Raw genomic sequence first — 24096 nt, 5'->3', positions numbered from 1 at the left:
TCAAATTTGATAATTGGTTACAGGTGCGTCGCCAGTGTGGGCACTCTTGGCCAGGGCATCAGCCCGTTCGTTGCTTGGGATGCCGACATGTGCAGGAAGCCATTGGAGAATGAGGTCGATGCCTCTGTCCTCAATCGCTCTAAGCTTGTTGCTTAGTGATTGTACAGCAGGTATGCTGTACTCAGGCTTGTGTAGGATCTGCGAGGCTGGCTTGAATTCACACAGGATGGCAGCAGCGGCAACATTAGAACTACTTAGGAGGAAGTCCGCGGCCAGGTGTAGGGCCGCTTGGTCAGCTGTTGGGGAAGAGGCTCCGAAAGGAAGGCGGCACACAGTCCTTGAGTTGGTGGCAGGAACGAAGCAGGCTGCAGTTGCGGTAGCCCCATTCCGTGCACCGAACCCTGCCATGGAGTTCCTCGTCTATTAGAGCAGCGGACTCTTGGACTCTTGTCGCATTGCACATATGGGTGTGTTTTGCTTGGAACGTATTCCGCTCACTTTCAGTTTGATTTGGACTGGTGAGCAAGAGTGAGGGGGAGGCCTCAGAGAGGACTGCGGAGGGGGTCTGCGATCTCTGTGTCGAACGTACCGACTATGCGAACTATTTTGGAATGAGGGGCACTGTGAAGCAGTGCGATGATGGCAGCAGTGTCGGGGGCTCGCCTCATGCGCTCGATCGCACTCAAGGCGAACCGTTCGGCGCGTAGTGAAACAGGTCACTGCGCAGCTTCCCCATAGGTAGCTGCAACTTGGGAGAAGTGAGGGAGGCGTAAGAATTTGCGAATAGCACTCCGCTGGTCAGTGTCGATGGCTTGCTATAGGAGAGGGGGGATGTTGACGAATGGTAGTGCATAAAGGATTTTCGCCAATGCGATGCCATTGTAAAATCTAATGGCAAGGAACGGGGAGCACTCCTCACCCTTAGCTAGCAACTTGTTTGCGGTCGTGTCGACTTGGGAGGCTGCTTTTATGAGGGAAGAAACGGCGGGGCGCCAGGAGAGTTCGTGGTCAATTGTGAGCCCCAAATAGCGGGCCGATTTCTTCCAGGGCAGAGGAGCCCATCCTAGTGTGAGTTGCGGCATGAGGTACATAGCCGCAAGGCGTGGGTGAAACACGAGGGCTTCGATTTTTGTGGGGGACAAGGAAAGCCCCACACTTTGGAGAAGCTGTTGAACTGTGAGTAAGGCAAACTGGAGCTCTGCGCGGACGGTGCGGCCGCAGAGTGTCGAACTGCTGCAGTAAAGGGCTATGTCGTCTGCGTACAAGCAAATGCGCACACCAGAGTGGTGGGCTGTGATGCGGCGAGGAAGCTGTGACAAGACGAGGTTAAACAGAAAGGGGCTGAGTACGCTGCCCGAGGGACGCCACAGAGGACACTGCGAGAAAAGCCTAAAGAGGAACCAGCCTTAACATTAAAGGTGCGATCAGAGAAAAAGTTTTGGATGTAGCCAAAGAATTTCCCAACTACACCGAGGGCGCGAAGAGCATCTGAAATTGAGCTGTGAGAGATAGAGTTAAAGCCGTTTCGGACGTCCAGTAGGAGGAAATATGCACACTTGCGAGTGGCTTTTAGGCTGCTCGAGAAAAGCAACAACCTCTGTGATGCAGTCAGTTGTAGATCGACATTTTCTGAATCCGGTCTGTTCCGGTGCAATAGCCCCCATTGCATCCGCTATCCATTGGAGGTGGTTTAGCGCTAGGGATTCTAGGACCTTACCAGGGACGGAGGTGAGGCAGATTGGTCTATATGAGTTTAGTCGTGAAGGTTGCTTGCCCCTCTTCAGGACTGGGATGACTGTAGCTGACCGCCACTCATCAGGAAGGAAGCCGGAATGAAAAAAGAGCATTATACGCCTTAAAGAGCCGGGCGCGCTGGTGAGTGTCGAATTTTTTAACGTTTGGTATGTGATACCATCGGGCCCCGGGGCAGATCTTTGCTTCCTGGAAGCTAGACTTGCATCTAGCTCGTGAGGGGTGAAGTCAGGAGTCGAGAGCAATCAGATATCATCAGCAAGATGAGCCGGAACAAGGGTGATCCGAGCATGGGAGGTGGCAGCGGGCACTGCTGCACTCACGGCCAAGGAAGTGGCAAGTGATCAGCGAGAAGCTCGGAGAGAGCCGAGTCTGTGATTCCACGTGCTACTGCTATGGCGAGGACAGGGGCTCGAGGAACACGAGGCCAGAGCATTGACGAAAGGATTCGCCACCCTCGTTTCAGGGATCGGGGACCGTCTAGAGCTCTACAGAGTTTAATCCAGCTGCGTCTGCAAAGGTTTTTGGCACGGCGGCGGCAGCAGGCACCTAGGCGTCCAGTCCTCGGGTTTTCCCGTGCGGCGAGCTTTACACTGTGCTTTGCGTCGGGCGGAGTGCAAGTTATGCAGTTTCACATCCGGGACGGGGGATCCAGGAATAACAGCACAGCGGGTTGTGGCGGAAGTAGCGCAAGCAGCGATGTGTCCAAAGAAGTCTGTGTCGGCACATTGAGTACTACACAGTTTCCGGAAGAGGCTCCTCTGCACGGCATGGTAGACGTTCTTCTCAGGGGGATGGTCTACGAGCGCAGTAATTTCAATGGGGAGATGGTCCAACCCAGCAGTATCCGCCGATGTTTCCCATCTGTAGTCGAGGAGGGGGAGGCGATCGTGAGGTCAATTGCCGAAGGGGCCGCCCGAGAACACACAAAGGTAGGGGAGCCATTATTCAGAATATTGAGTCCTGCTGCATAGATGGCGTCGAGGAGTTCGCGACCTTGTCTGGTAGTGCTTCGTTAGCCCCACTCTGTGTTGTGAGAATTGAAGTCACCACATATGAGCGCGTCACCCCCCAGTCGGGCGGTTAAGTGCTCAATGAAGCGAGCGTCCCAGTGGTGGCCAGGCCGAATATAGACAGATTCGATAGTAGTGTCCGTATTTCTCACACAGACTTTGAATGCAACACACTCAATGAGTCCACCTGTAAGATCATCCACCCCAACTACAGAATGGGGTTGTGAGGCGTGCACGTAAATAGCCGTCCGAGGTGTGCCGGGAGGATGGGAAGTATCACAGCACGGATCGGCATTGCACTGGGATGATGCACACATTGTCGCACCACTATATCCCTAATATCCGGGTAGGGGAAAATCTTCTGCACGATCGTGGGTCGCCTGGAGAGCCAGGATATCCCACTGCTTGAGTGGCAGAACAGCTGCGAGCTCAGGTTGACGGCGGCGGAGGGAAGAACAGTTCCACTTCATCACTCGCGGCCGATGTACTTGCTGGTTTTTAGCCATGTTGGTTAAAGGCATCATGAGCGGCAAGAGCATCTGCGCAGAGTTGCCGCGCAGGTGAGTTGGCAGGAAAATACCCGATGAGAGTCGTGACGGCAGCTGCAAGTGCGGCTGTGGTGGCATCGCGCTGGTCAGTGTGAGCAGGGCATGGTGCAGGGGCTGCGCGTGGGGGCGACTTCGCGACACCGCAGTAAGACTGGGGATTGTGGGAAGTCGAGCTGCGTGGCTCAGCGGTGGTTGCTGGGTGATCTCGTGGGGTTGGAAGGAGTTTGTCGACTCGGCAGCTTTGCCAGAACTTGTACTGGCAGGCTCAGCTAGGTCCTTTTTCATTATTTCAATGGCCTCTTGCCGTGTGATGCTGGTCTTGGATGTGGCCAACGCAATGGCGACCTGCCTCTCCTGTTGCCAGCGTGGGCACCTTGCCTTGTAGCGGCATGCTTCCCCTTACAGTTGAGACAGTGAGGGGCGGCCGCGTCACAGTCGTCTGTCGGGTGAGAAGCACCGCAGAGAAGACAGTGGGGGGAAAGGTGCAGGCCGCCGTTGCATGGCCATAAACTCCACACTCGAGACATTGTAAAGGGCGTGGGCGCCGAGCGCGAACAGAGCGCCGGTGGTTCTACAGGGCTACCTCTTGTGGTGGCTCAGTACCTGCGAAGCGGATGACTAGATCTTTGCCGGTGCGCCAACATCCAAGGACAGGGACGCTGCTTTCAAGTCCGTTGAGGATTTCGTCCTCAGAGAGGCTGGGGTCGATTGAGAAAACGAGGCCAGAGGAGGTCTTGCCACCAGCTTCCTTAGCTCGCACTTTGACACCAAAGATGTCGTTGACAGCTAGGAGAGAATCAAGATTACTTGAAGGGTGGGTACCCACAGCACAGACATTACGGCGCAGGTTTACCCTGACAGCCTTAACTCCAGGTAAGGCGGCCACAAACTTCGCGATGGAGTCCCTGCTGGGATAGAGGAAGTTGTCTTTTCCGAGCCGGATGAAAGAGGATTGTTGCTGAGTTTGCAGAGTCCGAGTCCATGGGTGGAGCAGAGAAGCGGGCCGCTGGGGCTACGCGTGCGGAGACATTAGAGGTATTGCTGGGAATACCGGCAGAGGGCTTTTCTTGAGGCACTCTTTGCTCCGCGCGGCGAGTCTTGTGTTTTCTGCGCTTAGGTTGAGTGGCCTGGTTGGTGGTGTCTTTATGTGTGAGGTTGTTCACAGGTTGGTGTTGCTGCCGGGGAGGAACAGCCGAACTGGAGCTCTTGAGGGCAGACGAAGCCCCGGAGGTCAGGGGGGAGATGCGAGGGACAGTGTCCTCGGAGTTTAGGGGAGGAAACATCCTACCCAGGATCGGCAACCTTGAAAGAGGGGGAGTGGTTGTGGTTGTTCGGCTCAGCGGTTCGAGATTTTTTCTGTATATCGACCCAATTAGGCTCAGTTTCATAGTCTGCCTCAATGAAGGCATCTTCAATGGCAATGGCTAGTGCTCCCTGGAGAGCTGTGAGTTGTGAGGAAAACCCAGACTGGGATGTTTCGGGGGTAGTTGTCCTCTCATTTGAAGCTGTAGGGTTCTCCTCGTGCGCAATGCTTGGGATTATGGCAAGCAAGGTGGATGGATTGGCTTACTGGCCAGGGGTGGGCGAGTCTATCCAGGAGGCATCGAACCGCCTGAGGAAAGGTGGTGCTGGCGTTTGTTCCGGATCCCGAAGGGAGAGGTAAACAGGGCTTGCTGGGAGCTGTGGTGGCGTATGAATACCCTCCGAAGATGGGGGTCTCTTTGAGGCGGCTACGAGCTTTTTTGCTCGGACCCGAGCTTCTAAAATTTTTGTGGCCTCTTCGCACAGTTTTCAAAGCATGCGGCAGCAGTCAAAGCTGCCCGCGCGACGGTTGCGACCAGGAAGCTTGGTCCGGAGGGTATCTGCTCTGGCTTCCATTGTGGGTCGTTGTGTCTCTTAAAGACGACGCTTTATCCAGCCAGGCTAGGTCCATTTCAAGGCACCAGAGAGTCCATGGCGCACAGCACTTCACTGATGTATGCACAAGAGATCCGTACGTCACACACAGAGGCGGAGATATGGACAAGGAGCACGGAAGCGCACTGGGAGAATGCGGACAGAGTCTGATCGGCAGGCGAAGCACGAACGCGCACTGAGGGAACGGGTACACGCAAGGGAGCCGAAAACAAAAGGCACGAATGCGCACTGGGGCAGGCAACTCGGAAAAGGACATGGCGACACTCACCTAATGGGTATGTGTGAGGTTCTCAGGGAGCACTGGGGCAACGCGGAAGAGGCCAGTGCGACACACATAATGGGTATGTGTGAGGTTCTGAGGGAGGAAAATAGCCGGCTTGCCAACTCACCGCTCATGCGATGTATTCCAAAACCGCAATGAGGTAATCCAATGAAGGTAATCCAAGGGAAATGGGTAAAGGCGGTAGGAGCCCGCCGACGTGCATCCGCTCCCGAGGAGCACGGAGACGCGAGTGCGGAGAAAAGGGGGCGGAGCAGAGAGCGGCGGGAATGAGAAGAGCGGGAGAAGAGGGGCGACCTGCCGGGCGAGGAGGGAGCTCGGAGCGACGCGTCCGTTCTACACGAGAGCTCGACGAGATGTCGATTAACAATGAATATTAATAATTGGTTCACTGGAAGGGAAAGGCGCTGTAACTATCTCAGTCGTTCGAATAATGAACTCGAAATAATAATTGGTTCACAGGAAGGGAAAGGCGCAGTATCTGTCGCACAAATGCACGAACTGATTTCAGTATACATTCCGATTATTACAATAACTGAGCGCAATACTTCACCATGGTTTACTAACACTCTCAAACGTCTCAACAACAAGAAAAAAGTTTTCGATCCGCCACAAGGACAAACAATGCCAACATATGGCAAAAATACAACGATGCCGAAAAATCTTACACTTTAAAGTTTTTCCAATCCAAGCATTCCTTTTACTCATCTACACTGCCATATAGGCTTGCACAAACCCTCGTCAAATTCTGGAAGCACTTTAATCCCGACTCAAACAATACCCTTACACTTTGCGACGAATACAGTAACCATTTAGCAGAACAAGACGTAGTGGAAGGTATGAGCTCAACCTTCAGTTTTGTCTTCACCCGCCTACCTGACGGTGATCTCCCTAATTTCCATTTCTTTGATTTCCTGCCAATGCCTGCTATCAGGTTTGAACAAATCGATATTCTAAAACTTATAGACTCAATAAAACTAACGTCATCAGCAGGTACTGACGACATCAATGCAAAGGTATTGAAAAACACGAAACATACTACTAGTGTCATACTGTCTCATATCTTTCAACAGTCTCTTTCATCAGGTGTTGTACCACATGATTGGAAAGTGGGCAAAGTTATTTCAGTTCCTAAAAAGGCTTTTTCGTCTTCATGTCTCATAATTACGGACCCACATCTATCACTAGTATTCCTTCAAAGTTGATGGAACATGTTCTCTTTTCTCATATTATGAATTTACTAGTATCGGTCAACTTTTGTCAAAGCAGTCAACATGGTTTTCTCAAAGGTTTATCCTGTGACACTCAATTACCATTGTTCATTAATCACCTAAGCTCTAACATTGATCTTATCATTCCTGTTGACGCCCTGATCCTAGACTTTGAAAAGGCATTAGACAAAGTTCCTCATAAACGTTTTTTTTTTTTAACTTTACCGCCTGAACCCTAATTTCTTTGTTTAATATTGGAATCGCAACTTCCTCACTAAGCGGCCGCAATTTCTTCTAGCTAATACACGGACATCTGTTATGTCAGGAGTTCCCCAGGGCACCATCCTTGAGCCTCTGCTTTTTCTTATTTATATTTTTACTTGGATGTAGGTAATGTAACTGGCGCTGCGATGGGCTGAACTCGACGCAGACTTCAGTAGCCATGCAGCATCCACTCTGTCAGCGTGGTCGTCTTTCTGAACGCTTCCTCTTGCACGCGTTCCACGGTCATAGTCTTTGTCTATGAGCACATCCCTTTGGTCACACGTTTCCCGGTAACACTATCCCCTTCTCCAAAAAGCAACTTCCCGGTGCGTATTAGGCATGCGGTGTGGAGGGGGAGTACTATGGCTTGAGGCGGGCGACATGTACGATTTCGGAAGTGGCTGTAGCAGTCGGTGATTTTGGGCGGAGCGGTGCAATCTCATAGGGTACGTCAGTCACTTGGCGTAGTACACGGTAAGGCCCTGTGTAGTGGGGCAGAAGTTTTTTACACAACCCCACACGACGGCACGGAACCCAGAGCAACACTATAGATCCGCGAGGATCGTGAACTTCGCGGTGGTGAGCGTCGTAGCGGCGTTTTTGGGCTTCTTGATAGATGCTAAGATTGTGACGAGAAATCTGGCTAGCAGCGCCAGCTCAGGCGATGGTATCGCGGGCATAGGTGGTGATGGGGACAGCGGCGGGAAGCAAAGTGTCGAAGGCAATAAGGGGTCTCTTCCAAAAAGAACATAGAATGGAGAGTACCCAGCAGTCGCATCACGCGAAGAGTTATAAATATTATAAATGACTTACTATCTAACATACGTTCTAACTTCCGGATGTTTGCAGATGACCTCGTTATTTACCGTCCTAAAAAATAGCCCTGACCCCAAAACTCTTCAACTGGGCATCGAAAGCGTAGCAACCTGGTGCAATAAGTGGTTAATGTCATTGAACATCAATGCTATCTTTATATTGTCGTCGCTCCCTAACACAACACAAATATTTTATCTCCAACACTGAAATCGTCGCTGTATCAAGGTACAAATACCTAGGCATTTATTTACTACGTGATATAAATTGGTCCCATCATTTAACGCAGGTAACAAACGAAGGTGATCGCGTGCTCGGCGTTTTTCGGCGGACAATGCGCGCAACTCTCCCCTTAGATAATTTACTACCTTATCTAACGTTTATTTGTCTCAAACTAGAGTATGCATACGCATGTACTAAGCACACAGACGCAAAATTGCTAGACTTTGCCTTTTTCACTAGTTTTACCATCACCCCCTGCTAAAGCCTGTCATCAGCACCGCCCACCATACATCCAACCGCACGCACCATGAAAAGACCATTTACCTTTCGCCTGCCCGGATATCTGCGCATCTGTCATCTTTTTTTGTTCGCACCCCACGGGACTGGAATGACTTGCCAAACACCTTCGTACTTTATTCCGACCCATCAACCTTCAGATGATCCATCGAATATTTCATGTACTCGATAAGCACTCCATCATGTAATATCCCTTAAATGGGGCCTTTGAGATATAAATAAATAAAATAAATAAAAAATATCACTTAGCAGATACAGGGGCTGGTAGATATCATTTCCTTTCTTTTGTATATACAGATATATATATATGTATAATTGGTTCACAGGAGAGAAAGGCGCAGTACCTATCACACTTGCTCTGTAGACACCTGAACCGCGCGGTAAGGAAAAAACTGATTTATTTATAGGAAACGAAAGGCTCCGTAACTGTCTCACTTGTTTTCTGTGGACAACACAACCGCTCCGTAAGGAAAGGGAGGAAGGTGGGAGTGAAAGTGGAAATAGAGAAAAGGAGCCGTAGTTGAGGGCTACACTGTAAAAACAAAAACACCTCTTTGGGCATTCTCGCTATTCAAAAAACCCTTACACCCTGAGCCTAGGGTGTTACGGTCATTGAAAATCACCTCTTGCATATCATAAGGGTGTTACGGTTGCAGAATATGCCTTAGGGTGTTATGGGGAGGGATAACACCTCATATGCTGAGTGTAAGGCAGCGTCACTTCGTAGCCTTTTATACATGGTCGGTATATACTTTTGAAGCTCCAGAAGGCGGCAAACCTGATTTCCTGAAAGGTTTAGAGCAGCACGATTGTGGCTCGGGCTATATATGTATACCTTTGGAGCATGAGACCGGGGGAATTAATTTTTAGTAAATAATGTGAGTTTATGAAGTAGCTCGTCAGCCACTGCAAATTCCATTGTCTGAAGACAATATTAAATTTAGGTAAATAACCTTAAGTGCAAAACAGAAACTGTCTATGCAGTGGCTGGAAATCTTGTGCTTGACTCAGCACGCAAAATCTGTGCGTGGTTATCAACCCGCACAGCGCGAGGATGTGCTCACTGCAAGGACTTTTGCACCCACGTACTGCGAGTCCGGCAAAGTCTCTGCATAGTTAACCTGCAGAGCGCATGGATATGCACACTCGCATAGCGCAAGAACTGAGTGCACTCGGAAGGTTCAAGACAGCAGTCTGATCTCAAAGGATGAGACATTGACACAGGAATGGTATACCATACTATGTTAATACTTCGCATGGTTGCAAGGCTCTATACATACTCCTCACGTTCGTGTTGCGCATAATACTAATTTTCCAGTTTTAGGCTTTGTGCAAGGCCTCAATCAGTGTCTGCTGCAGTTCTGACACAAAATGTTTTGCAGAAATGATGCCTTCCATGAGATGGGCTTCAAGTGTAAAGCATGCATGCTTGCAAAACCAATACTATGTGGTCACCTGGATTGGCTTTATTCATGCCATGTCTCAGCATGGGTGATACCTGGTGATTACAAAACTTCAGCTGCTTTCAGTTCGCCAGGTTGGAGCTTGGCTAGAGGTTTTCTTCTTGAGCTGCTCTTGGCCTGGCGGGTTCGGACTTGGATACAGGTTTTCAGTGTGACGTCTGCAAAGTGCAAAAAAGGCTAGACTATATCCCAAAAATGCAAAAATTCAGCTCATGTCTTTTCAAAACATTTTGAGAAAGGAACCAGTAGGTGCTCTACTATTATTTGATAACAATTCAAAACATTTCGATTTGAACTACAGAAATCTGAGGAACAGACAAGCATACAGGCTGCTCGGCATCAGTCCACCACAAAATCTAATACCTGAGTCGAACAGATATTTTAAGGGTTTTCAAACCATACCGTATCAATCAATGACGTTTGAGCACTGCTTCGTGGAAAGGTACAAAAATTAGCGAGACAACAGAGCAGTGCAAAACTGGATATTAAACTGGCCTTTGAGAAGTAGAACTATGCACTCTTGGATATGGCTCAGCATATAGGGCTAGAAACAAAATCAAGCCTGCAAGATTATGCAATCCTAAATATACGATCATATGAAGAAAAAAAAAAGGACACAGAACACTGCAGAAAGTACAATATCATTGCCACTTATACAAAAAAAGCTGATAAGACATTTCCAAAAGGGCATGAGTATTACATGAGCCTAGCAGCGAATTATCGATTGCAACAGTGGTGGTACAATAACTTCTAGTGAGATGATGGAATCTTTCAATGGTGATCAAGAATGCCATGTAAAAGTGGCACAACTCTATTCAAGTTTGAATGCAACTTAGAATCTTGATGGTCAATCTCCGACCGTAACTGTTACCTTCAAACGCATTTATTGTCCACAGACTGATAACAGAAGTTAGTGAAATTTGATGGATGTAGGTGCATTACATAATCCACAGCCATATCTGAGCCCTCAATGCTTCCTCCGGTCATAAAACTCTTGTCAAAGTTTTATATATGGCCAGCTCTGGGCGCTAGATGTGCCACTATGCACAAAAGTGCTTTGAACCCTCCTTGCTTGCCATTAATTCTGGTAATTATCTACATCTAACATTAAAAATATCTAGCGATTGTCTTATATGCTCTAGCATTAAGATTTCAAGTGAAATTTGTGCCTTGCATTAGGCGATTGCAAGACAAGGACAGCGCTAACGATGTATGAATGCATCACTGAAGCAAACATTTAATAATTCACAATCACATGAAAATATGCCTTGACTCAGCAATGTGCCTCTGCTCCATAGAGTGGTGGAAACAGCCATTCCTCTACTCAAGGCTTGGTTAAGATTCATGACCGCCCCTGAGCATTCCTTCTAACAAGGTCTTCTTGAGAAATCCCCTTCTACCCGATGCAGTGGAAACAGTGCATGGGGACCAGGTTAACTGCTATATTCACAAACATGCCTTGACTGAAACCTTTACTATAAGCAGTCCTCAAGGCCTGTTTTTTTTTTTTTTTAGAAATGAAGCTCCAATTGAATAGCTTCTCAAGTGTAGGAGAAAGTTTCCTCGCGAATCGCAAAATGGCAATGACACTAGTATGGGGACACCTTGACCTCCTCTCCACTTGCAAACATAGGGGGCATAGCAACGTTCATATGCTGTGCAGACTTTATCCTACGGCATACCAAGCCTTTCATGAAAGTGGATACAATAAGGATTCACTCACCCACTCTCTAAAGCATCAGCTCTGTGAGAACCTCAATCTGTTTGACTCTAAAATACTGGCACATCCTTTCAGATACGACCAAGAGAAGCCTCTTGATGTCCCTGCGGCTGATGCCGAGCATGAATAAATGTTGCCAATTGCAGGTTTCAATTGCTGTAGTTGATCATCGCATTATGCTGCTGTGGTGTAGGCACATTTCTAGTCGTCACCGGATACCTCAGCAGCATTTCAGAGTGTACGGAGTGCCGAGTTGCAGCAAGCATTTAAAGCCCAATAACAAATGAAGTATGAACAGTGGTTTCTCCGGACAGTGGTGCAATTGTGGGCAATATCATATTGTAAATAGAAAGATAGGGGGCACCGGATGCACAGTTTTGCACACAGAACATCTGTGCTGCACACACCAATGGTTTAATGATTTCCTGAGGGTATGTATGTCTTCAGACGCATGGCACTGTGGGGGGGGGGGGGGGTTGTCTCTTGAGCTGCGAAGGAATATTCGCAGTTGGTGAAAGGCACGGCTTTTCAGGTATGCTTAGAATTATGGCTCCCAGCTTGCTTGGACACCAAAAGCTATCACACCATTGTTGGGCATAGAGCAGCTTGGTAACGCGAGGCATGCGGCTGGAAGTTCAATACAGGAGGATTGGAAGGCGTGACATCTAGGCGAAGCCACACCAATGACCCTCTAATGTCAAGTGCACCAAGCAGCTGCCTTAGCCAAGATCAAAAGCAAAGCCAGCAAAGCATCTATATCTAATGTGCCTGCATTGGCTGCGTATCGCTGCCTACAAGCAATGCAGTACACCAACTGTTTTTGCAACCAGCCACACCTAATCTGGCTCAGCTAAATCGACTGATTGATTTCCTGCTTAGCCAATGATGCTAATAGTGCTAGTGTGGCCTCCAATAGCAATGCTGGCAATTATGATGTTAATTCCTCGGTGCCAGTTTCGAAAAGCCATTCTTTGCAGGAACAAGCCCCTTATCGGAAGATTTAGGGCAGTGATCATGCAATCAAAAATTAGCTGGGATTTAGATTTAGATTAATCCAGTAGGTTGCGTAAGCAAAGCCGACATAGCTTCTCTTTCTTTCTTCTTTTTCATCTCTAAAGGTCAAAGGTCAAACGTGGCTACAGGCCGGGTATACGCAATGGGCTGAAACCTCACGTGGTATTGCTTATGCAATAAAAATCGGAAGTCTTCTGGCAAAATCAGAAGGGTTGTCATGCAGGCATCTGCAACATGCCTTTCCCCACAAGAGTATCCTTGTCTGTGGAAGCCATCACGCAGAGCAAACTTGCTATTAGTCCTCAAATGTGTACCGCAGCTCAGCACTAAGTAGGTTCCGAAACACTGCTCATACTATATACAGTGATAACTTGAAATGTGCAGCACCACAGAAGTATGTGGTGATCAATTACAGCACTGGAGTTAATGACAGACCATGGTTATGCATACTTGGTGTCAGAAGCTGGGATATCAGGAGGGTAGCCAAAGCCATACCAATGAAACAATAATGTGGCAGAAGTTCTGGGTTTACCAGGGTTGGCCTGGGCTGTCACTCAGCGAATGCTTCAGAGAACAGATCTATGCATACTCACTGTATCCACTTTCGTGAAAAGCTTATTAAACCCGCACAACGAAATGCACATAGCGAGCAAATGATATGACGTCCACCGTACTTACAAATTGAGTGGTATGAGGAGCCCCCAGTGTCACATACTTCTAGAAACCTGGCTGAAACCGGGTGCAGAAACATAACACAACAAAATCTGTCTAATCAGCGTTCGCCACCTTCATCATTAAGGTATGACAGACACTAAGCACAGTTCACCATCATAGCACTTCTGATATATCCAAGCCATCTGCAGAAGCTACCTAGCTTGCCACATGAACATTTCAGCAGAGACATGACTTTTTAAGGGTCAAATTATGACAATTACCAAATTCTCATGAGAAAACTGAAGTTTACAACCAAATTAGCACCTTTTTCGGAGTTCACTGACTGAGAGTGAGATACGCTTTTAAACTTCTTTTCATCAACTACAACCGTTTAAGGAAAAGGTGTCATCAAGGTGTAAGTAACCCGAGTTGAAGTGCAAACAACGAAATTTCGGAGGTGAGGGGCAGACTTTGTGGCATAGCAAAGGTCACCTACTAATGCTAACAGTAGGCCGCCTTGATTTGATTCATATGGTTCAACATCCCAAAGAAACTTCGGCAATGAGATTCAGCCATTGTAGGTTGCTCTGGACAATTTCGACCATCTAAGCTTCTTTAATGTGCACTGACACTGTACCGCACATGGGCGCCTAGCATTTTGCCTTGATCAAAATGTAACCACCCCGGCTGGGATCGAATCCAGGTCATCCAGCTCACTAGTCAAGTACCCTAAACACTGAAACCACCACGGCAGGGTGTAGGCAGCCTTGAGGCAGGGTTACATTTGCAGGCATGTTTTGTACAAGCCAAGCTGCGGCTCGTGAGTAGCACAAGGTTGCTTGCAAAGTCCAGGTGCGGCTCGTGGCTCCTTGGCATCTGACCATTGCCTCACCATCTGCAGTATTTCTGCCTCTAAAGATGGCTTATTTGTTCTGTCCACTTTAAGTTCCAATTCACCTACTGTTTAGAATTCTTTTGAACAATGAAAGTGATGAAGCCAAAACAATGTGCCACCCTTACGGACACATCTAACAGAACTACTCAGGACTGTAACCATGCCCATTCGAGAACTTCAATCTGTTTGCTTTACGAATGGGGCAGCAGAGGCATATTAACAGACATTTCATGACTTCTTCACTGTGACCATCAGATTTGTTAAATGAAAAAAAAAAGACATGCTCAGCATTTTACTTTGCACTTTGTGAAATGTTGCCAGTTTAGACAAGAGTTCTCATTAAAGGTATGACAGCCGTTGCTGTAGGCCTGTAGCTGCAGAGCTGTCTGAAATATGCCTGCATTCTACTAGCCTAATTGTGCATGGAGCTGAGCCTTAGCAACTTTCATGGTGATGCAAAGAGGTATTTGTCCATGTTAACAACTCTGCCTTTCCATAATGGCACAGATCAGCGTCTCCCCTCCCACTTGTGCTGTAAGCCTTCCTGACACTAGCACATACTGAAAGCAAAAGCGATGGCAGCAGGCAATGCGATATATGCCAACAGAGACTCACGTTCAGTTGCTTTTTCTCCGCACATATAGTGAATTACAATCCCAGAACTGAAATGGTCTACCCGCTCCGCAACAGAACCCGTGCATCCAGTCCATACTGTGTCCCGACTCCGCATTTGGAACTCGTGCACCAACCAACACAAGTAGGTGGTGCCCGTGGACTGACAGAGGAAGTACCCGTCATTCCGTGCACTAGCCTGTGCTTCATATACACGTGCCGTCTGTTTTTAAACCTGTAATAGGTCTGCATTTCTCCCGCTGCTTCTAGGGATGGCGTTGACATAAACAGTTTATGCCATTCTTTAGTACAGCCAAGTGTGGGCAAGCATAGTAAGATTTTTTTTGCACTACTATCAAATTAAACAAAGTTGCAGTCCACCATTTTCGCAGTTTCAGAGTAGAGGAATGACTTCGAGTTCACAAATAGCACATAAAGATGGTTTCTGCGCATAGTTTGAGTCGCACTCCGAGGTGAGGTTTATAAAAACATTATTACATACTACTGCTGCTCTAAGACTTGCTGTCCTCAAGAGTGAGCACAAGTTCATGACAGCAATCTGCATTCATAGAGGGTGCAGCTGAACAAATACTCAACTTCCAGCCGGTTCTGTAGGTTTCGGCAGAGCAATCCAGACTGCTCCATGGAGCGATCTTGGCTCAGCAATCGCTCCCCATCTGCATTTGAATGATGGGACCTGTGTTCCAGATCTGCATTTCGAATACAGTTGCTCCAAAAAAGAGCAGAAAACATTGTTCTGTAAGTAACCAAACTTTGCGATTGGGATTCACTATTAGTAAAGTATTGTTATCTGTCACCTTGATCTGCTCATAATTTAAGTAGCATTATAAAAGTCTGTGATCCTGCTAGGACCTCAGATCTCACACCAAGGATTCAGTGCCCGTAGCAGGCACAACATGCATCTAGAGGTGCCAGATAATGTAACCAGTAAGAAAAGTTACGTTAACTATTTACCTGCTAACAGAGCGAACGGTATGTTCATCATCAAACCTTTTTTTTAGATTCTACCTTGTGGCAATGGCAAAAGGCATTTTGAGTCCACTGGAAGTCTAACCTAGTACAGTGGTGATGAACAGACCCCTGACCCTGCCATGTGCCAAGGCGTAAATGTGCTTCACCTGGAATGCACGAGTGAACAACTCGAAGGCTGGAAGCTTGAACAGTCTGTTTCCAGTAAACAGTGACATTGTTTGGGTAGTTATGTTGGAATACTAAGCAAGCACTCTGCCTGTAGCTTCACCTACTAAATTTTCACCCAAAGGTATGTCCAGTAAACAATGTCTGCAATGTCTGTCCAGAAATAAAATCACGACATATTCTGAGGACTTCAATCATCACACTGACGTTTTGATGATGCCAGTCACCTTAACATGAAATGTGGCAGCTTATGGAACCCTCACACATACGAAACACACAGAGAAATACAAGCCAAAGGCAGCCTGTCATCAGCATATTGTCAATGGCTTTCACTGTGCCACCAAGTTTGTTCCCCAACCACCCTGTGAACATGCAATGATCGCACCCCAACTCGGGTTACGCACAATGGCTCCTTGAAGGAAGCAGGAGCAGTGCACCAAGAAAGGCAAAAGTTCGTCCTTAGCTCCCATTATGCCAACTCTGAAGAATGCGCAGAGTCAGACCAGAAATATGAATTTTCACAAGAGAATTTAGTCAAGCGCCTGTTTTCACCTTTCAACTTGTGCTCTGGCTGATCTAGGTGGAATTCATTTTGCATTCAATACTCAAGTTTTGCTTCAACAACTTCACCATATTTATCAGGACTGCAGTGAAACTGCCTCTATTATCCACAATTTTTTTTTTTTTTGCTGAAGCTGACGTGGTGAGTAGGTGGTCTAGTTATACAATAATGTTTTCGGGCTGCTAGAGCCGACCAGAAAAATCATTTCTGTGAGCTTTATATTTTATATGCACTTTGTAGGTTTTGTGGATTACTTCAGTCAAGACAGAAGGTATGAAAAAAAAACTGCCAAGCCAATACTGCCGAAAAATAGCTCATAAACTTTTTTTGCTGTCCCTTCTACTACTAAAGGCTCGACAATGGAGCTTTAAGTACGGTTGAAGCTGAAACAGTGTCGTCGCGTGTTCGCCGGCTCCATATCTCATGATATGCAAAATTTAATCGAACATAAGAATAATGAACAAGCCCTGTCGTAATACAGGTAGGTTTTACCGCTTATTAAGTCCGTGTAGTTTCAACTGCGCAAGCGCTGGAACTTCAACTGCAGCGCAACATAAGGCCCGGGTCGAGGCACTACGAAGTGGCCCATTCTAAATTCTTGCCGAAGGCCGAATCGCAGTACGGAGTCTGCACCGTGCATCCCGCAATGGGCTTACGAGTGCTGATTTGTAAGGCATATGTTACTATGATCGGTTAGCTCCTGCCACTGTCTCCTTTCCAAGAACCTGCAAGCGCAGTCACCCCCTTTTTGTACTCAAAACCAAATATTCGTTTGTTATAATGAAATGCGGGTCTTGGTGTTTACGAGCTAGGGCTGTGTTGGCATGCATGATGAGTTCTGCGCAAAGTTTTCGGGATAATGTAAAGGAAAGAAGGAAATTAACTTACCTCTGAGATGCCAAATGTTTCCCGGGTGGTGGCCGCCCTTCAATAGTCCCGTCAGCGTTGTTTCCAGTAAAAGCGCACGAAGATGCACTATCTGTCGGGTACGCGGGGACACTTTTTGCACACGTTTACAAAGAACCTGACCACGCCTCTGCACATCACACGGGCTATTTTATTGCACTCTGTGCCACTGTGCCTCGTATATCTCGAGAGCATGATGACCCCAGCAGCGCAATAAAAAGGCACGACCCAAACCCAAACACCCACTCATTTTGGTTATGGCTGGCACTTCGACCAGCTTCGGCTGCTTCGGCTGGTTCCGACTTGTTTCGGTTTCGGAAGCCGCTTACTCGAGGAGTAGATGAGGGGCTATGTCGATAAGACATAAAGCTACGCAGGAGACGGGGCACAGAAAGGTCTGATCCATTCCAGTTTACCTCCTTTCTGTGTCCTGTCTCCTGCGTAGTTTTGTGTCTTCAATACTTTGCCACTCGCCTCGATTAACAGCGGCAAACACGGTATCGGGTGGTATCGGCATGTTTGTCATGTATGCGCGCCTGTTTGTTTGCGCATTCAGAAATGTGGCGGTGCTAGCGAAAGGCCACCATGAATTTCGGTTCTTTTCTCGCGACGCTGGACAAACTGTCCACGTGCTTGTCATGAACGTCAGGTTGACCGCGGCATTGAGGTCAAAAATGCGATGCTGTGGTTTGGCGAGCCGGAGCCACCGGAGCTTTGGCCCACAGGCATCGCCAAGTTCCTTGCTAAAATTCCTGATCAGAAACAGCGGCAGTGGCCATTCTGTTGTGTGTTTAGATTAGAAGACTATGTATGGCCTTCTACAAATCGAGTGATTTGTTTAGAAACCGAAGACGCCGAAGTGCTGGAACACTGTTCCGTTATGGCTGGTAGTCATCTATGGCTGTCAGCTTAAACTGATTACCTGCGAGAGATACTTACTTTTGTGATGTGTGCCTCACTACTTCCAGTGTTTAACTCTTCAATGGTGACGAAATTCTTAATGCTAGCTTATAGCAAAAGCAAGGGCTGTTGCAAGAACTGTTGTGTGAAAACGTGACGTGTCAAGTCAGGCAAGATATGCGACATACAAAAATAGCTTACCGGTCAAGCTCCAAGTGAAGGAAGTGTAGGGTGTTTGCGTGCACGTTACTTCAATTAAGCCTTCATAAAACTAGCCATAGAAATATTTCGTCGTGTCTGTGTGGCCTACAGCATATAAAGAAGCTAAGGCAACCAAGCTGCCGTTTCCATGCAGCACTGCTGGTGGAAACTGCACTGCAAGAGTTGCACGTGCAGCTGAATTGTGCAGAAAAAGAGAGTCAGGCCGGTTGGTTCATAATGAGTGAACAGTGCTTTAAGATAGGATGGGAGAGAAAGAAACAGAATTGTCATCTTATTTCCCATCCCATCTGTTATTGCTGTTCAGTCATTTGAGGATTGTCTTTCTGTGGTCTTTACAAGTGATATATGAGCTCGTAAAGTTCACTACTGGAGTCGACTGACATTTCTGCTGTCACATTTATTTTTCCTTCTACAGAAACTCCAAGCAAATACTTCAAACTTGTGATGCCTAACTGATAGTGGTAATATTGTGCAGTTTTACTGTGTCACCTCCATTCATATGCAACATAATATTAGGGCGATTTTCGTCGCCAGTTTGACTGTCAACTACATGGCAGGCAACACATCAACGCAGTGCACACAGCCTTTCTCATGCATCTATGGTATGCATGTAACTTTCAGAAACAAACAGTTGAAAAAGCAAATGATGCTATTAGATGTAGTTGCAGTAACTCACTTTTGACATTGTCTTACAGTGAGCTTGATATGTTGACTAGTTCGTCAACATGCATGTTGTAATATAAAAATTTCAGCATAATGAAAGGAAGCAAGTAGTTTTCTACTAATGTTGAAAATATACTGTATTCCAAGACCAAAATTGCAAACCATGAAAAAGTGCCTGTCGCATATAATCATGAATTATTACATGAAAGCTCCCACTTTGGTCTCTTCCATATTTGAAGGGTTTTCACTGTCTCGACAAGTAATTTTTTAGCACTCAAGCATGTAGATGACCACAAAGTTGGCATGCTCTTGCAGAGCATGCGTAGCCTCTGCGAACCCTCACTGGGTGCGCAGATGTGCACAAAGGTTTATGGCAGCTCACATTCGCTGGCTTTATGTGCCTCTACAAGCTCTCACAAATGCGTGTCCAGTCCCACAAAGGCTTGCATATTCTCATGCATTCCTGCACAGTGGCTGTACAGGCTCTCATAATTCATGTTCAAACTCACAAGAACACATTCTTATACATTCAGATTCTTACATCTTGTACAACTCATGCAGTTTTTTTCAGTAGAGAGCGATGTACAACTGCTTTCCCTCACCTGCCTTTCATGATTTACTTTATTTTGCAGAAATTGTTATATTTAGTATGTATGTGCAGCCTAAGATAATGCCACTGCACTAGTCTCCTGTTATTTATTACACAAATAGTTTGCATTTTAAGCACAGCAACAAAAAGGAGTCACAAGATCAGCCAAAGTTTGCAGTTAGATTTATTTTCAAGTTTGCAAGAGAACTATGGAATGCTGGTGCATGTGCAAGTGGGAGTAAAAGGAATAATGTCCGAACTGGCTACAAAAATCTAGATTAAAGCATGTCTTGTGAACACCAGACTTCTGTTTCCCACTACATACAAGGCTGCATCATCCACTGGAAGACCTACAGTTGCAGGCACAACTACACACTCTGAGAGTCTTCTTACCACATAAGCATGAAAATGTTCGTCAAACTCCACTGTTTCAAGCTTTTGAGTGTACATCAAAATGTTCCTGTTTACTGAATAAATATTCGTGATGATGACAAAGTCTGGCCGGTCAGCAGAAATGTCCATTACCATAACATTGCCAACTCTGTACACAGTGTTGCAAATGCAAGTGGATACCAGAGAAAAAATACCTTGGGCAATCATCTCATTAGCAGAGATATAGACCTGTACATCTGCAGGAATGTGCTCAAAGAGTACTTGCTTGCATCCTGTTGTTTGCCAGGTCTCAAAGCTGCTGTTGCATGCCTGCAAGTACATCTCATGCCCTTGGTGACGCTTTGCAAGAGTCACACAGATGTCCTTGAAGTTCCTTAACTTCCTAGCTAAGTCCTTAAAATATTGATGCTTGGCTTCATATCGCATTGCCCAAAGCCTGCACAGTGGGCCATACATCAATATATACCTCGGATAGTGAATCAAGTAATGCATTTTGCATGGAATGGCAACTGATGGGAACATTTCCTTGAAATCAACACAAAAACATGTTATCAGGCGTTCAAGGTAGGCAACATGCTCAACTTTCACCTGCTTGCTCATTATAATGTCAACTATTTTTCTGAAGAGGAGATAGATTCCCCACACTTTGTGTCCTCTTGGCACACATTCACCAACATAAAGTGGCAGATAACGGAAGAAGCAGAAAATCTGTGAGGAGTTCCCCTTAAGGGCAGAACCCTTTTGCAGTATTGCATTAGACAGTTGTTCTGGTTTATTCCTTCTGTCATTTCCTAAGTAGACATGCTCAGCAATTGCACTGTTCAGGGATTCTAGAGTGAATACACTGTCTTTCACGAGTTGCCTAATTACATGCTGTAGCAAGAATGGAATTACACCTTCGTGTAGGTCATGCATAATGTCTGGAGGAAGGTGACGAGTAGGATGAAATCCAGAGAATTTCACACTGCATTCACCTCGTACACCATAGAGTGACAAGGAGCTAACGCCACGAGCAAGTAAGTTGAGGTGCTGGGTGTGTAGATCAGGAGTTCTCTCAGTAAAATCTGATGAACGGTGCTTGGCTGCAGTCTCACACCGAAGTGCCATGCAGTGTCGGCATATCCTGCCATGAGTGAAATTACATTTGAACCCTCCAAGCCGATGCAAGGATAGGTTATCCCCTGTGACAAAGAAAACCGATCCTCTTAGGATATAGCCATTGACAGTGATTCCTGTGCTTTCAAGACAGGCTATATCATGAACTAGGGGTTCAAGCACTTTTTTTAGCCCATATTTGTTCACATGATGTTCTTTTGCAAGAACAGCTAAATGAATTGATGAGAGCTTTGACCTATTGTCAACTGGACGGTTCAAAACTGTGTAGTAAACTGCCATTATCTTATTTTTACCTCGCCTACTTCCAAGGGGATCACACAGTTCAAATTCATCAGTATAAAGCTGCAGGCAAATCTTCGTGACATCTCCTTGAAAGTAGTCATGAATCTGGAATTCCGAGCCATCAAAAACGTCTAAAAGATAGTCTCCCGGTTCCTCCATATTTCTCAAGGGCAAATCAATGAAGGAACCCTCAAAAAACTGCTCTAGAACCTTGAGCACTGGTACATAGCAGTAAGTCTCTTTTTTTCCATTTGGCGTAACACCAAGGCAGATGCTTTTTGGTTCAACAAAGGGGAAGGAGTATTTCCAATAGCTTTCACGCTCAAACTGACTTAGCAGCTTTGACAGGTCTTTCTCAACAAAGGAAATAGCATTGTCACTGGTGGCATCAGGTGAAAGAAAATGCCTTGAAAATTGCTCCAGATACATTAATACATCAGCTGATATGTCCTGAAGCGTAGCATCTGGAAGCCGTTTCCCCTCCTTCCACTTCAACTGTAGGAGTGCAAACTGCTTCATCAAATTCGGTTGTAGGCTTGAAGAGAAGGGTTCACTTTGGTTGCCTCCTTCCAAGCTGTCAGGGTGATTAGATTGGGCATCATCAGTCATTTCAATGCTGTCTCCACACATTTGCACACTGAATGCAGACCCTGTGTTGTTGAAGATTTCAGAATGGCATCTAGAAACATGCTTGCGGTAGGTGCCGTAAGAAGCAAATGTTTTCATACATCCACAAAGACCGCACAACCAGTTCTTTTCACAGCCATGGGCAGCATGTAAGTGACGAAATAAACATTTCAACGTCACAACTCTTTTCCCACATCTGTGGCACTGGAAGAAGCGGACCCCAGGCATCTGCAAAAACAAAATACACACATCATAGATGAGGAAGCTGATAATGGATGCAAACTATGTTCAACAGCATTGCAAATGTAGCACTAAAAAATAAGTATGTACAAAATAAGCCAGGAAAGTAAACAAAAATGAAAAAAAAAGGGTAAAAGTCAATCGGAATAAGTGAAAGCAGAGAGTATGCATACATTATCATTGGTAGCTTACACAGTGAAGCAATAATTAGGGGGGACCGTTGAGCTCTGCCGCTAAGGGAATACTGTGATAATGCTTTGCACACACAGTTGATGCTTTTCGCAGATATTTTTCGTCGTAGCTTTTCTTTTTCTCATTTTATTTTTACACCTATATTTAGCATCAGCAAACATTGCCTTTTCATTCTAAGCAGCTTGACATCCATTTTTCATTTTTTTTTTCAGTTATATCAATTAAACAATCAATGTACACTATCGATTTTTCAATAACATCAAAGGGGCAACATTAACATAAGGGTCCTGGTGTATTTTGACACGTTTGAACATACTGGCATATAAAAAAAAATTAAAGAGCACTGCATAATCTGCATTGGAGTAATGTGAGCTGCTGTTGGTTGCTTTAGCTTAATTCAATTGTTTACTCATTTTAGTCTTTGGTACTTTCAAATTATGCGCCAATCCCTTCCTATGCTCTTTTTCAGTTCTACTTCCAGTTGCGTGACATCACATCCTTGACGCCACCGCAATTAACTGATTTAAGTATTTCAGTATTTGATACATTCGAATGTGGCACCAAGCCATTTACTAATGAGATCATTTTTGCCTTTACTTTTACCTTTTTCCACCTCTAATTAATTACCTAATTAACTTATTGGCCTAATTGTTTTTGGATACAACATTACGTCACCCATTATCGATTGACATCACTAATTAACCTGTACCACTTCTCAATTACAACTGCTGCAGACAATTTTGCTGACGCGGTCTGCGGACAGAAATCTGTGAACATATAGCGAAGTAATGCTTTTGAATTAAAAAACTGAACCAGGCAAAAACCACATCATTCGTGTATGTGAAACGCTATCGCGTCATACCCCTAGCGGCAGAGCTTAATTGTCCCCCATGCTTTTTTTTTTTTTCTTTCTACTCGGCTCCCGATTGTTCCCGCACGAGGTGCCGACTTCTTTTCTACCGAACGAGGTGTATAACCTATCGCTTAAAACATTACTGCATCAATCGCGATGAACGTCTACAGCGCGAGTAGCGTGCGCACTCCTGTGTTTGAATGCTTCTGCTCGCTGCTTTGGAGTCGGGGTATCTTACCGTGATGCACGATGTTAAGCGTACCGGCCGAATTGACAAGACACGCACAAGTTCCTGCAACTGACAACTTATGATTCGGCACGAATACACATTGCCTAGCGCCGCACTACTATGTGAAAAATTTGCCTTTCGCGTGGCCGATGGAAATTGCCAGCGTAAATCCACAAGCCGCGAGTAGCATGTGAGCGCGTCGGTGGGTGCATCATGACGACCAATATATTGGCCACACTGCTTTCGACAAAGTTCTAGAAATACACCGACAAATGCATGCCAGAAAGCTCACTATTTGTGCCATCGGAGGCTACTTTTATTTCTGTTTTCACCAGCCCAACGCTCAGACGAGAGGAAAGTATGCTGAGCAACCCGTCCCTTTAAAGCACTGTTATAGTTGCACCAAAGCTGACTTACCTTCAGTTCGGCGAAGTGAGTCTGGTCCTTTCCTCCCTTCGCAACGTCATCACACGCCCGCTCTTACAGGAA

General features: G+C 46.2%; 1 protein-coding gene across 1 annotated transcript; it reads right to left on the bottom strand.

Moving 5' to 3' along the window:
* On the bottom strand, positions 1–22096 carry LOC146194530 (uncharacterized). The gene is made up of 4 exons (XM_084596582.1): positions 20263–22096; positions 3917–4099; positions 3346–3711; positions 1–296 (listed from the first exon to the last, which is right to left on the bottom strand). The coding sequence occupies exons 1-4, from the start codon at positions 22094–22096 to the stop codon at positions 1–3; spliced, it is 2679 nt and encodes an 892-aa protein (XP_084452708.1).
* Between the last annotated feature and the right edge of the window lie 2000 nt (positions 22097–24096).

This window comes from Amblyomma maculatum, chromosome 3, assembly GCF_055883805.1.
Source record: "Amblyomma maculatum isolate TAMU_Amacu chromosome 3, ASM5588380v1, whole genome shotgun sequence".
NCBI classification, from domain to species: Eukaryota; Metazoa; Arthropoda; class Arachnida; order Ixodida; family Ixodidae; genus Amblyomma; species Amblyomma maculatum.
Note: the sequence above shows the minus strand (reverse complement) of the source record. Positions and strands in the feature narration are given on the sequence as shown.